The 14,027-nt window shown below is 36.2% G+C and overlaps 1 protein-coding gene across 2 annotated transcripts in view; it reads left to right on the forward strand.

Moving 5' to 3' along the window:
- The window catches only part of farp1 (FERM, RhoGEF (ARHGEF) and pleckstrin domain protein 1 (chondrocyte-derived)), a 97,309-nt gene that overhangs the window by 67,246 nt on the left and 16,036 nt on the right, over window positions 1–14,027 (forward strand). Inside the window, exons 14-20 of one of the 2 annotated variants that reach the window (XM_051104853.1) lie at window positions 2,539–2,710; window positions 3,951–4,040; window positions 8,063–8,196; window positions 13,009–13,090; window positions 13,199–13,436; window positions 13,513–13,643; window positions 13,718–13,786. In XM_051104853.1, coding sequence (XP_050960810.1) covers window positions 2,539–2,710; window positions 3,951–4,040; window positions 8,063–8,196; window positions 13,009–13,090; window positions 13,199–13,436; window positions 13,513–13,643; window positions 13,718–13,786 — 916 coding nt within the window. Of the gene's footprint in view, window positions 1–2,522; window positions 2,711–3,950; window positions 4,041–8,062; window positions 8,197–13,008; window positions 13,091–13,198; window positions 13,437–13,512; window positions 13,644–13,717; window positions 13,787–14,027 lie in introns of both variants that reach the window. The other variant, XM_051104852.1, reaches the window with a different exon arrangement.

A 14,027-nucleotide genomic window follows, 5' to 3' on the forward strand; every position in this document is an offset into this window, starting at 1 on the left:
TAGCAATATGCTAATGCTAAATGTAGTGGCGATATGACAACAGATGTCCAAGATATGAAAGTTTCGAGTGTCACTGCTATATTGTCACAGCTAGGCTAGCTAGTTTCAAGTTCTTCAAGATTCTGATGGATAACTTTTGTTTAAATTTGAACTAAGCTTGTATTGTCGTAAAAACCATATCATACTGGTTGGATGTGTGGTATATTAGATAAATTAAGAGATTGTGTAGATATAACTTGAGATAAGCAACAGTAAATTGGATTAGCTTTTTATCATGCACATCGAAGGTTTTCACCCAACCATGATGGCTTCATGTTAGCTTTTTTTCATTTTGGTGAAGTTCCAGGTTTGTTGTCTTTGGTGCCGATCTGGTGGCATTGTCATGTTTGCTTGCCCATTTCCCAGCATGCATCACTCCTTAAAAAACAAACAACATTTTGTTTTGCTTCGCTGCTTGATTTCTTTTTTCCTAAACAAATCGCTGTATCTCTGGCACGCCTCATCAATGTCATCTGTTTGTGGTGCGTTTGCAATGCTTGATGTACACTTGATTTGTAAGAATATTAACCTGTGCTCAGGTTGCACTGCTTTTAAAACTTCTCCTGCACTGTTCTAGCAGCATGTACCTCTGGAATGCCTCACCTTGTCTTTTTTCCCTCTCTCTTGGACGCATGTCAACCTGTCCTTGTCTCAGCATTATGCTGCCCTGTCCTTTTTATATGTGTAAAAGACTTTGCATTGACACAGGACCATTAAAATGCAGTGGTCTTTTGAAGTGAAGACGGATGTAGGTGAGATTTGGACGGACTGTGAGTAAGAAACTTTTGAGGCTCAGCATGTGAAGTTTAAAAAGATTAGGAAGGTTTCCAAGAGCTGTCCTGAAGCATACTTTCTAACTTATGTCCTTTTATCCAGACGTTTTTGCACTTTCTCGCTCTTGTCTTTTGCATATATTTTATTGGGTTCTGACGCGTTAGAGAATGCATTAGTTTATTTTCCAAAAGCCAACTTTTCAAAAATATTCTTTACTTTTGCGTGGCAATCTCATGTCAGTGAAAGGTTTTGGAAAGTGTTCGCAAAGCCATTCGCAAGACCACTGCAGTTTTTGAGTCCGTTACTCGAAATTTGGCAATATTTATTGGAAAGAGTCATGTGTGCGCCACTGTTGATATGAATGTATATAACCTTCACCCACCCATCGATCTGTAATTTATCATTGCCTGTGACCAAAGTAGTTCCTAGCTTTTTGTAAATGACACTAAAATGTGATTTTTACTTGTAGGATTTATTATCACAAGAATACTGTAGCAGTATTGAATGATTCACTCAACCTGTTATTTTTTTTTCAGTATGAGATGTTCGTTGCCGAGGTATATGAAATGTTCCAGATATATTTGTGTGATATATTGTAACTGTACTTTTTTAAAATACTCATAATTAACAGTGCAATCACTGTGGCACATATGCAAAACGTTTAACCACAAGTGTATGTGTTTACAAACCGTCTGACGTAGACTGTACTAGACTAAATAACCAGGTGAGCAATGGAAAGGTCACACCTGTGAGCCTTAGTGTTTTTTTTTTTTTTTTTAACTCTTCCACCTTGTTGAAGCCCTCTAGCACTTATGAATAGACTTTCTGAAGTTTCAAGGTTGTTAATTTTCTCGATGCCTGTTCGCAGGTTCTGTACGATTTATGTCTGTTGGTTTTTTCTACTACTCCAAACCCTTGTCTTTTTCATTCTGGAACACTTTAACATTGTAAATGAATGTGTATTAGTAGCAATAAAACTTGGTACTTGTGAAGCGGGACTCCAGACGTTTACTCCGATGCCCGTAGATGTTAGCGCCCCCTTGTGTGTCTTGTTTCGTGGTAGAGTAGCCCTAGTCCTTTAGTTTCTTGCATGGTTGCATGTGTGCGCGATGAGATCTTCGTCACCAGATTTGCGGCTCGTCCGACGTCCTCAATAATGGCTGCGCTGTGGACACTCGGTGCATTTGAAATGTCCCGGTTCGCATGTCGCATCCCATTCGTGCCATGGCATGGGACACGAAACGTTGTCGGGCAAGTATGTGAATGTACTTGTGTAGTGAATGTAGTGGTCTGAAGATTTCCCTATCACGCAGGGAATGTGTTATGTATCCCGGCAGTGTCCTCAGGCGGAAATCCCAGACTGGGATGGTGTGACTCACTCATGTCTGGATCCCGATGTGGTGCTGTCATCCGTAGCCCATTTCCAACACAATGTGTGTCGTGCAGCCTTACCCCTTGGCGATTTTAAATCTTCACTAGCAGTATTAAGGATAAAAATGTCAAAACTACCCTGCAGAAACTGGTAAGCCATGCAAATTAAGATTTTTGGTAAAGCTGTTGACCAAGAAGTCTTGCTGCTTTTTTCAGCGGGGTAGTTTGACTAAATGTACATGTTGAACCCTGATACTTGATTGAATTTGCTAAGTGCACTAGATAAACCAGTCCACATTACTTCAAGGCTTTAGCATGACCTGCCTCTTCTCCTGTAGGTCCAGTTTCCAGGAGCCCTCAGCACAGTGAGTCTCCATCTGCAGGCCAAGTGATGGTGAATGGCCAGAAACAGAGTCTCAGCCTGGGACAAAGTCCAGATGGACGGCAGCCTTCGCCTCTCACCACTCCCTTACTGACCGACGCTGGCTTCGTCCGCACAGACGACGAGGACGAGGTTCGGAGGAAGGTTTGTCTTTTGGAGAGTGCATGTGCTAGTAAAAGTTCACGTTGGTGGCTATCTTTGGCCGTTCACTGCTGTATTATGTGGTTAAAGACAGATTGTTGTGAGAATGTTACTCTGAACCTCTGATGTTAGTGATGTCAGCAGTTCAGATTTAAGACATATGAACCATTCAGAAAATGATGTTTAGGGTTTTCAGTTGCCAGTCTTTAAGTTTTATTTTTATTATGGTTATTTTAATTCGTACTACTCAGCCTTTGCTGCTGATGCGGCATTGAATTAAAAAATAAGCAAACAAATACTTCCATACTTCCAATACAAAGCTTCTCAAATTAAATGAATAGCCTTATTTTACAGAAAAATCACTAAGCATATAGATTTTTTTAATTGAAGTTTCATTAATTTCTCAATTTATTGGCTGTCGTGGCAAATGGTTACATTTGGAGCCTGTAATTGTTTTTGTCAGCTAATTCAACCTCCTTAATTGTAGCTCAAGAATACCGTAATCGTCTCCTCAGCTGTGGATTTCAAGGACCCACGGCTAATTTTCCTCTTTAAATTACATTGCGTTTGGATTGAAGGCGCTCTAGACAAATTAAGGTTACGTGAGAAGTGGAAGGGCTGCTTTAAAAGCGTGTTATCATGAGAAGTACCACTGCGTTTTGGTCAAGTGTCTCTGTGGACGTCTCAGAATAGGAGACCTAGATAAACTCAACCCAAATTCCAGTCTATTTAGGGCAGATTATGTAGCGGCAGAATGAAGCGGCTCACTGAACAGTGAGAGTTTTACTTCACTGAGACGTCGCTGTGTGTGTGTCAGAGGATCAAGTTTAGTTTTGTCATGAATGTTGTCTGCTGATTTGCTACTTCCTATCAGTTGATTGCACACGTTTCAAAAACATTTTATTGGACTAAAATGATGTTTATATTTCTGCACCATTTTTGTCAGAAAATTTTGTTAAATATTTTAAAAATATTTAATTGATATAAAAATTGATATGAAAAATAAATGCATCTCTGAAAGTATAGAAATATCTCCTGTCATTCGTTTATGAATTAATTTTATTTATGTTCTCATAATTTTTTAGGTATTCATTTTATTTAATAGTACCCTCAATTTGTTTTTATTTTATTTTACATTTAATTATTTAATTTAATTTAATTATGCCCGTATTATTTTTTATTTAATTAAAAAAATAATTTAATTTAATTTAATTTAAATTAATAATTTCTCTTCCACTCACAGAGGTTCCCGACTGATAAAGCATATTTCATCGCCAAAGAGCTCCTGACCACAGAGAGGACGTATCTGAAGGATCTGGAGGTCATTACTGTGGTAAGACTCTAAATACTCAGTCAATCTCATGTAGCCGTTGGGTTTACAGGATGTTTGTTTTTAGAGTCTAATCAAAGTCTAATGGATTATCTGGAACATTCCAGTTTTCAAATACTTTGACATTTATACCTTTTTGAAGAAAATGTGAGTATACGCTGCTAACTTTCTCAGTATTTTCTAAACTTTGTTTGGAAGCTTGTTCCTAGGCAGTTGCTATAGTGATCTGTTTGCGTGTTTTTCCCCCAGACACCTACTATGCAGTTGCTGCGAGTGAGTGAGTGTACTGTAAGTGTTGCTAGGCAGTTGATACATTTTTGGTGGTTGTTAGGGAATCAATAAGATGTTGCTACAAGTTCTTTATGGTTGCTAGGTGGTTTCTAATGGTTTGTGGTAGTTGTTGGGCTATTGCAACGATGTTAGGTGTGGGTGTGAATAGCATTGCTAGATGGTGGTTAGCATATGTAGCTGTTAGAGCATTGCTAGGCAGTTGCTAAGGTGTTCTTAATGGTTGCTAGGGTTTCTGATGTTCTAGAGTGCTCTAAATAGTTGCTAGAGTGTTGCTAGGCAGTTGCTAATGTTGTCTGGTAGTTGTTAAATTGTTGCAGTGATGTTCTAGGTGTTGGTAGGTTGTTGCTAGGCTGATCTGGGGGTTGCTGTGGCTTTTCTGTATGGTTGCTAGGGTACACTTTACTAGCGAATTAAGGTATTTTAAATGTTGATGATGTTGCTATGGTGTTAAAAAGCTGTTGTGAGGGTGTTTTGGGTAGTTGTTAGACCATTGCTAGGCATTTCCTGTACCGTTAATAATAGTTGCTAAGTAGTTGCTAAGGTTTTCTATCAGAATGTTTGGACATCGCTAGGGTGCTCTGGGTAGTTTCTAGGGTGTTGCTAGGTGGTTGCTAATGTTTTCTGGTAGTTAAGGCATTGTTAGGTTGTTGCAGAGATGTTTGGGGTGTTCTGGAGGTTGCTGTGGCTTTTGTAGATGGTTGCTAGGGTACATTACATGGTTACTAGAGCATTAAGGTATTTTGAGTGTTGCTAAGGTTTTCTGGTTGATGCTAGGGTGTTAATAAGCTGTTGTGTGGTGTTTTGAACAGTTGTTAGAGCATTGCTAGACATTTGCTGTAGTGTCAGGTGGTCGCTAAGATTTTCTAGCAGAATGTTTGGACATCGCTAGGGTGTTGCAAAGATGTTTGGGGTGTTGCATAGGGCATTGCTATATTGTGGCTAAGGTGATTTAGGTGGTTGCAAAGACTTTCTAGATGGTTGCTAGGGTGTTCTGGATAGTTGTTGCCAGGTTGTTGCTACCAAAGCCATAACATATAGTTAGGTGGTTTCTAAGGTTTTGGGTTGTAATGACGGCTCCTAGTCTGTTCTGAATAGTTGCTAGGTGGTTGCTGAGGGTTTTTTGGTTGATTGCTAAGGTATTAAACAGTTGATTGGGTGTTCTGAATTGTTGCTAGGTAGATTCCTGTAGTTCGTCATGCAGTTTAATCTTTTTTTGATCAAAAGTTTGTTGTCGACTATGAAGTCACGTTTTTTTAATGTTTTTGATGTTCATGTCTATTTACATCAAACATAATACATGAATCATGACGTTGTATCATACATTGTAGCTTAATCCATTTGCAACTGAAGAGTTAGCTTGAGTGTTTGGGATAAGTTGTAGATGTTGTTCTTCTGCTGGCTGCCTCCCGTCTGTACATCTGCTTTGTACCACATCTCTTTGATGTCTTACAAGGTAGTGGAAAGAAGCAGCAGGGTGACGTGTTTACACGTCTCATAAATATTTCCTTTTGGCTACTGGATCTGAAGCTAGCTGCTGTTTGAATCCCAGACCGCCACACCCACCCACCGCCTGACTGCTCGTGTTATCACAGCTGCGTCTGTTCAACACTTTATACACCATAGAAATCTCCATACAACCATCTGTACGACAGTGAGTGAAGAGGCACAACAACATTAAGCCCAAAGTATACTTTTACGTGTGCGTGTGGGTCCACGTGCAGTACGCATGATGCCAAATTTGTCACCAGAATAATATACACGGACTGTACGCACAACACCTGATTTTTTGACTGTACACATACACTAGCATGCGTGTAAAAAAAAATGGTATACTTTAGGCTTTAGGGTGTTCTTTTTTTGGTCTAGGTGTTGAGTAGGGTGTTGTCAGGGTGATCTGGGGTGTTGCTAGGCTTTTTCTGCTTGCTAAGGAGATCTAGGTGTTTACTAGGTGTTTTGCTAGGGTCAAAAAGCAGTTTCTAGAGTGTTTCTATGATCACCAGCAGGTTTCTAAGTGGTTGCTAGGGTTGTTGCTAGGGTGTTAATAAGCTGTTTCTAAGGTGTTCTGGATATTTGCCAGCATGTTGCTGGGTGGTTGCTAAGGTTTTTTTTTTTTTCAGTTGGTTGCTACAGTGTTAAGTTGTTGCTAGTGTGTTCTGAATAATTCCCAGCCTGTTGCCAGGCCGTTGTGAGGGTTTTTTAGTTGGTTGCTAGGATGTAAAAAAGCCATTACCAGAGTTTACTGAAAAATTCTCAGAATGTTTATAGGTGGTTGCTAAGTTTTTTTTGTTTTTTTTTTAGTTGGTTGCTAGGGTTTTAATAAGTGTTTGCTAGAGTGTTCCAAATAATTCCCAGCATGGTTGCTAAGGTTTTTGTAGTTGGTTACTACGGTGTTAATAAACAATTCCTAGGGTGTTCTTGATAGTTGCTAACATGTTGCTAGATGGTTGCTAAGGTTTTTTAGTTGGTTGCTAGGGTGTCAGTAGGGTGTTGCTTAAGTGTTCTTGATATATACTAACATGTCGCTTGGTGCATCAAGTTGCCAGGCGGTTGTTAGGGTTTTTGGTTGCTTGCTAAGTGGTTTTTAGGGTTTTTAGTTGGTTGCTTGGTGGTGGTTAGGGATTTTAATTGGTTGCTAGGTGGTTGTTGGGGTTTTTGTTTGGTTGCTGGGTTGTCGTTAGGGTTTTTGGTTCGTTGTTAGGGTGTTAATAAGCAGTTTCTCAGGTGTTCGTGTTAATTGTTAACAAGTTGCCAGGTGGTTGCTAGAGTTTTTGGTTGGTTGCTTGGTGGTTGTTAGGGATTTTAATTGGTTGCTAGGTGGTTGTTAGGGTTTTGGTTGGTTGCTGGGTTGTTAGGGTTTTTGGTTCATTGTTAGGGTGTTAATAAGCAGTTTCTCAAGTGTTTGTGTTAATAGTTAACAAGTTGCCAGGTGGTTGCTAGAGTTTTTGGTTGGTTGCTTGGTGGTCGTTAGGGTTTTTGGTTAGTTGCTAGGGTGTGAATAAGCTTTTTCCAGAGTGTTTAGATTAATTGTTAAAAAGTTGCCAGGTGTTTGTTAGAGTTTTTGGTTGTTGCTAAGTTGTTGTTAGGGTTTTGGTTGGTTGTTAGAGTGTTAATAAGCAGTTTCTAGGGTGTTCAGGTTAATTGTTAACAAGTTGCCAGGTGCTTGCTAGAGTTTTTGGTTGTTGCTAGGTGGTTGTTAAGGGTTTTGGTTGGTTGATAGGTGGTTGCAGAGATTTTTTTGGATGGTTGCTAAGGTCTGCATAATGGGCAGCATGTTGCTAAGTGGTTTCCTGTTTTACATCATCGTGTAGAATTTTTTTTGTTTTTTTTTTGTTTTGTAGGGGCTCACAGTATAAAATCACAGTGGATGTTTTGTAGTGTCCGGAACATGCGTATGAAGAGACAAAGAGTCTTTATTCATGGATTCTTCTGTCATCACGTCACACAGCCTGTGTGAGATGCTGATATCTTCAAGTTCAGATCTGTATGAAGTAGCCTGTATAGTTTTATCGTCTGGGATTTCATGTCTGATGTGATGATGGGAAATGTCTACAAAGGCCTCAGGGGACTGATGTTTTCAACCATTCACTGTAGACCATTTAAAGACTCATATCATGGAAAATTGATTTTGAATAGGAGTTTGATTAGCTAGATGTATTCAAAGCATCCTCTACAACTCATCCAGAACATGAATGCTATAGAAATACTAATTGTCTTTATTTCCTGTTTGTTTTCAGTCCTTTCAGAAGTCCGTAGGGAAGGACGAAGCCATGCCGGATTCCCTCAGGAATCTCATATTTGCCAATTTCGAGCCGGTGTATAAATTCCACGAGACCTTCCTGAAGGACGTGGAGCAGCGTCTGGCTCAGTGGTGTGTATTTCATCACATTAATGTGTTTGTCATATTGGAATGTGTACAAACTGCTCCAACTATAACAGTAACACGCCTCCATCTGTCATTCGGTGTTTTAATGCACCATTTGATGCTTTTTCATCTGTTAGTCAAACAAATGCTTACATCGCATCAGATCTAGTTAGCTGTAACATGACGTGAAATTAACCTCACAGGACTCATTGCATTTGTCAAGAACGTTCCCAGGACATATTTTTGATTGCAAAATCAAAAGAAAAAAAATAGGAAATTATATTTTGCATACAGAAAATGAAGCCTGTTACGTTGTGACATTTACTGTTGCCTTTTGGTCTTGAAAACGCCCTTTATGTTCATAATATTTCCTGGTTTGATGCTGGTTTACTGGTATCCCTCTCCAGGCTGCATAACTAGTTTAACTAGCATACCTAGCAAGCCTTGTTTAGTTGACAGGCCTCACAAATTAAGTTTTGCTAGATAGACCAGTATATTATTTCTTTTGTATATAAATATAAATATAAATATAAATAAATATAAACATGTATATTTGTGTTTTTTTTATGTTATGAATAACAAAATTTACTGTGCCGTCATTTGTGTAATATTTAGTTGTTTTTAATCGCATTCATCAAAAAAATCATGTTGCATTAAATATTTATGACATTTTATATATACTAGAAATTTTGTGTATTTTTTACAAATCTAAAAGTCTATATTACTTCAAATTATGTTTTATGTATAATATCATAGAATATTGTTTTATATATATAATATTTAAATTTAAATTAAAAATGTAATCTGGAAAAACTAAAATTATAAGTATCATTTTCTTAATTATCTTAAAATATCTGTTTCTAGAAATCAAAAATATAGAACTTACTAAATGCGTAGTATATAATATTATTTTTATTTTTAAAATGTATTTATATAGAATTTATGTATAACATTTCTATGATATTGCATACTATATTCATCTTGCTATACACCAAATAGAAAAGTATATTATTTAATTTGTAAAATAAATAAATATAAATATACATGTATATTTGTGTTTGTTTATATATAATAAATAACCAAATTTATTGTAATATTTATATGCTATATATATATATATATAGCTTATAAATATATATATATATATATATATATATATATATATATATATATATTATAAATATATATATATATATATATATATATATATATATATATATATATATATATATATATATATATATGTACAAATTATTATATTAAATGACATTATAATGTTATTAATGTAAATTTAGATTATTTTTAATTATTTTAATTAGATCAATTTGATCAGTCACATTTACCAAAAAATCATGTTGGATTAAATATTTTACATTTTATATATACTAGAATTTTTATGTATATTTTTATTTTTTTATTTTTTTTTATTTTTTTTTTATCATTCCTTTATTACTTTAAATTATTGTTTATGTATGTGTATGTATATATATATATATATATATATATATATATATAATTTACTAAATACTTAGTATATAAATTTATATACATTTATTTTTATCATTTATATAAAATGTATATATAATAATATTACATATATTAATCTGTATATTATATACATTATCTATCTATCTATCTGGCTATTTTTTGTATATCCATATTAGTCAAATTAATATTGTGCCATAAGCCACACCTCATCTTTTTTAGACATTAAGTGTTCATAAATGTAAAAGCATCAAGGCAGTTCTCATTTCAGAGCTGTAGTGTCAGAGTGTACACTTGTCCTCCGGTCCACCGGTGTAATGTGTTCAGACAGTAACTGATGGAGCTCTGCCGACTCAAATGTTCTCCAGCGTGCCTGTAATGTTTAATACTGCTCTGTGGGGAGCGGCTTTGGACCTGTGTTAAAGGACAGCATGATGAATGGAGGTTTTAGTGTGCTGTGGCTGGTGTGATGGCTCTCGGTGAGGAGCGGGGAACGGCTCAACGGCTTGACGGATGACGCCGAGTTCATTGATGTTCAGGAGCTCAGCGAGTCTCTGTGGATTGATGTGCAAGAGAGACATCTGCTGGATGACACGAGAACTTCAGTTCACCCAGAATTCAAACTCATTTAATCACCCTCATGTAGTTCAAACATGTATGACTTACTTTCTTCTGTCAAACACAAATGGAGATGTTTAGCAGAATGTACAAGATGCTCATACAGTGGAAGTAAATGGGGACTGGGCCTTCCAGGCTCCAAAAATGATAACAATTCTCATAAAAATGCCTTAAACGTAAACATTATTACTTGCAAATGGTGTGCAAGAATTTAAAAGATTACTATGGTATTATCACAGTACATAACCAAAAAACATGATATCAGATACTTTGTATGATAGATTTGTCATGAAATCAAACCCAAACATAAGTCGTTATTTAGCTTTCAAATCTCATTCATGTTTCCAGTCAGCTGTTTTGTTTCTGTCATTTTTATATTATTTGATGATGCTGCGGGCAAATACCAAGTTACTGTAGTTTTATTATTATTTCTAGTATTGTAGTAAAATATTTTGACAGAAATATGGCTTTTTAGCATTAGGATATTGTAGTATTTTAGCATGTTTGTTGCTGTACAACCTTTTATTTATAAAACTTTTTTTAAAAATACTCTAAAATTGCCCCAAGTTATATTAAAATGCACAAAATCTTTTTTAAATATCACTATAAGCATTGAATTCATAGCATCAATTTATATTTTTTATAATTAATAATAATGTTATAATAATTTATTATTTAAAGATGTATTTCTATTTTAAAATAATTTAAAATATACAGGTTAAATATATATTAATTTAAAAAAAAAATATATATATATATATAAGTAAATGTATTGTAATAAATAATAAAATGATAATATATATTAATAATATAATAACAACATTAAAATAATATAATAATATATAATATATATTATAAATGTAATATATTTATTATAGAATAATATAAATGTTCACAATTTAATGTTAATTGTTTAAGGATTTACAGTTTTTCTCAATTGCTTAAACACATTTCTTGAAATTATGCCTTGCTTTTTCAAAACTCTAAACACAAATCCGTAACTTCTAACTCAATTCCCCGAACTTACTATATTCAGGTCAAAATGAAGCTCTCCACTCAAAACAATTCAATCTTGCTGAAAAAAACAAACTTTGTTCTCAGACATGACACACAAACCCTCAAAAACACACACACTACAACACAGTTTTACACACTGATGAGATCAATTCAAAACAATACTACGAAAACTGGTAACAAGTGTTGCTTGAAAAAAAAAAAATTCACATGATGAACACAACAAATGTATGCATTTGCAAGTGTTTTAATCCTTAATTTATTGTACTGTAGACAACAAAAATAATTGTTCTGCCCCAGCATCCTGTCTTTGATCTGGAACAGGCCAAAGAACCTCCTCAACATCACAGACTAAATTGGCCCTGGACAGGCAGCAGTGGTAAAATCCTCTTGCAAGCCTGATCCAACCCTGGCATGCATCAACTAAAATATATGAGACTGCTTGTTTTCTTGCCCTTGCCCTTCCTATTTCTCTTCCATGTTGTTGTCATCATCCTCCTCCTTTGTCTCATCCTCTTTCTCTTTTACCTCCTACTCTTCCTCTTCGAAATTTCACATTACTGTATGCGGGGTTTATGACTGAAAAAGACCGGATAGGATTCACACTTACAATTTTAGTAGTCGTCTGACAAAAAAAAATATATATATATATATAGAAAAAAAAAAGAAATAAATAAAACACAAATACATTACAAAGTCACTGTGAAATAGAAAAGAAAAAGAAATAAGAGTAAAGGCGGAAATATAAATTAGAAAGTCCACTGTCAGAATTTGTAACTCTTGTGTTGTCCTCTGTCTATATGTGCTTTCTAGTTGAAGGTTCATGAGATGTTGAGATGTACCTTTGAGCTGTTTCAGAGAACTGCTTTATCATTGGTTGATCTGTAGTTTCTACATTAGTGAAAGTCAATATTCACTTGAACAATTCATGGCAAATTTACAAAAGGTCTAATAGAAATGTGTAGAATATGCTTGACAGTTTATGACAACTAGATCAAAAATTTAGCATTTACTGTAAAGACATATTCCATGAGCTAATGACTTGATATTTTGAGGGGTAAGACTATAGCACAGAGAACTATATACATGTAATACATTTTGAGCAACATAACAATAGGAACTGATGATGTAAGAAAACCGCAGACAAATCAGTTGCATAATCAGTTGCATGAACATACCAAAGCAAACGCAATTTGTTTTTAAAAAATTAGAAAAAATTTATGATGTGCACAAGTGACTAGATGATGTGGAGGTTGAACAAGTAGTTTTGAGAATTTCATTTCTGATCTGAGAAATGCACCTAACTGTAAGCTGACTTTGGCCCTTTTATCTCCATCGAAGGTTCTGATTGATGTGTGATAAATTTTGACTCCTAGTGTTTCCACTTGGGTAATTGTGTGCTAATTGAGCTCAAACTTTGCAGACTTTAGTGAACAATATTGAATACTAGTGCTTTCTAAATGACCACATGGGGTAAGCACTAAGAAATGTAGGGATTTGTGTGTAGAGTTTTGCAGTAACAGTTCACCAAATCTGACTCATGTGTTAAAGTAGGGGAATAGTGTTTATAGTTCAGGGAAATGGGTGTGCTTTTTGAAAAATGGCATTATGGTTTTGAAATTTTAGTTTAAAAGACTGGTTATAGTGTTTTAGCAATCGAGAAAAACTGTAATGTTTATTTATTCTGTTCGTTGTTTGCAGGGAAGGCCGATCCAACGCACACATAAAAGGAGACTACCAGCGCGTTGGAGACGTCATGCTGAAGAACATCCAGGGTTTGAAGGTCAGAACATCTAGATCTTTCTGTGATCCTCCTAGATATCAGTGACATATTAGTTTTGAATAGTATTATTGCAGATATCTGATCTTATGTGTGGTTTTGTCTCCTCAGCTGTTGACGGCTCATCTCCAGAAGCATTCGGAGGCGTTGCTGGAGCTGGAGCGGACGTGTCGCTCGTCCCGGAAGCTGGAGGGTCTGTGTCGAGACTTCGAGCTGCAGAAGGTGTGTTACCTGCCGCTCAACATCTTCTTCCTGCGGCCGCTGCATCGCCTCATGCACTACAAACAGATCCTGGAGCGCCTGTGCAAACACTACCCGCCGACGCACGACGACTTCAGAGACTCGCGAGGTACGCCGTCCCACTGCCGCTGTACCCTTCAGTCTGATTTTTAGCATGTTCTTAAGATGGTTTTGGTCTCTTGCAGCTGCGCTCGCTGATATTTCTGAGATGGTCGTGCAGCTTCACGGCACCCTCATCAAGATGGAGAACTTCCAGAAGCTTCTGGAGCTTAAGAAGGATCTCACCGGCGTCGACAACCTCGCCGTTCCTGGACGGGTTAGTTGTGGTGGACTTGATGAACGAGTTGGTTAGAGATGTTCTAGTGTGACCTGGTGTGTGTGTTTTGGCAGGAGTTTATCAGGCTCGGTTGTCTCAGCAAACTCTCTGGAAAAGGTCTACAGCAGAGAATGTTCTTCCTGGTAAGAGCCGCTTACTTCTATATACTAGTTACATAGTACTAGACATCTGTTACAGCTAGATGGTTAGTTAAAATTGTCATCTATTTATCATCCCTTATTAAAAGTACTGTTGTGGCTTGATTGCTGTGATTTGTACAATGTACAATGAATAGTACAAAAGTACTACAGTGTTACAATGTTATTTTTTTTTGTTGTATTTGATCATTTATTACCTTTTTGTTTAATTTCTATTATTTGTCAT

Source organism: Labeo rohita, unplaced genomic scaffold (genome assembly GCF_022985175.1).
Source record: "Labeo rohita strain BAU-BD-2019 unplaced genomic scaffold, IGBB_LRoh.1.0 scaffold_83, whole genome shotgun sequence".
Classification (NCBI taxonomy): domain Eukaryota; kingdom Metazoa; phylum Chordata; class Actinopteri; order Cypriniformes; family Cyprinidae; genus Labeo; species Labeo rohita.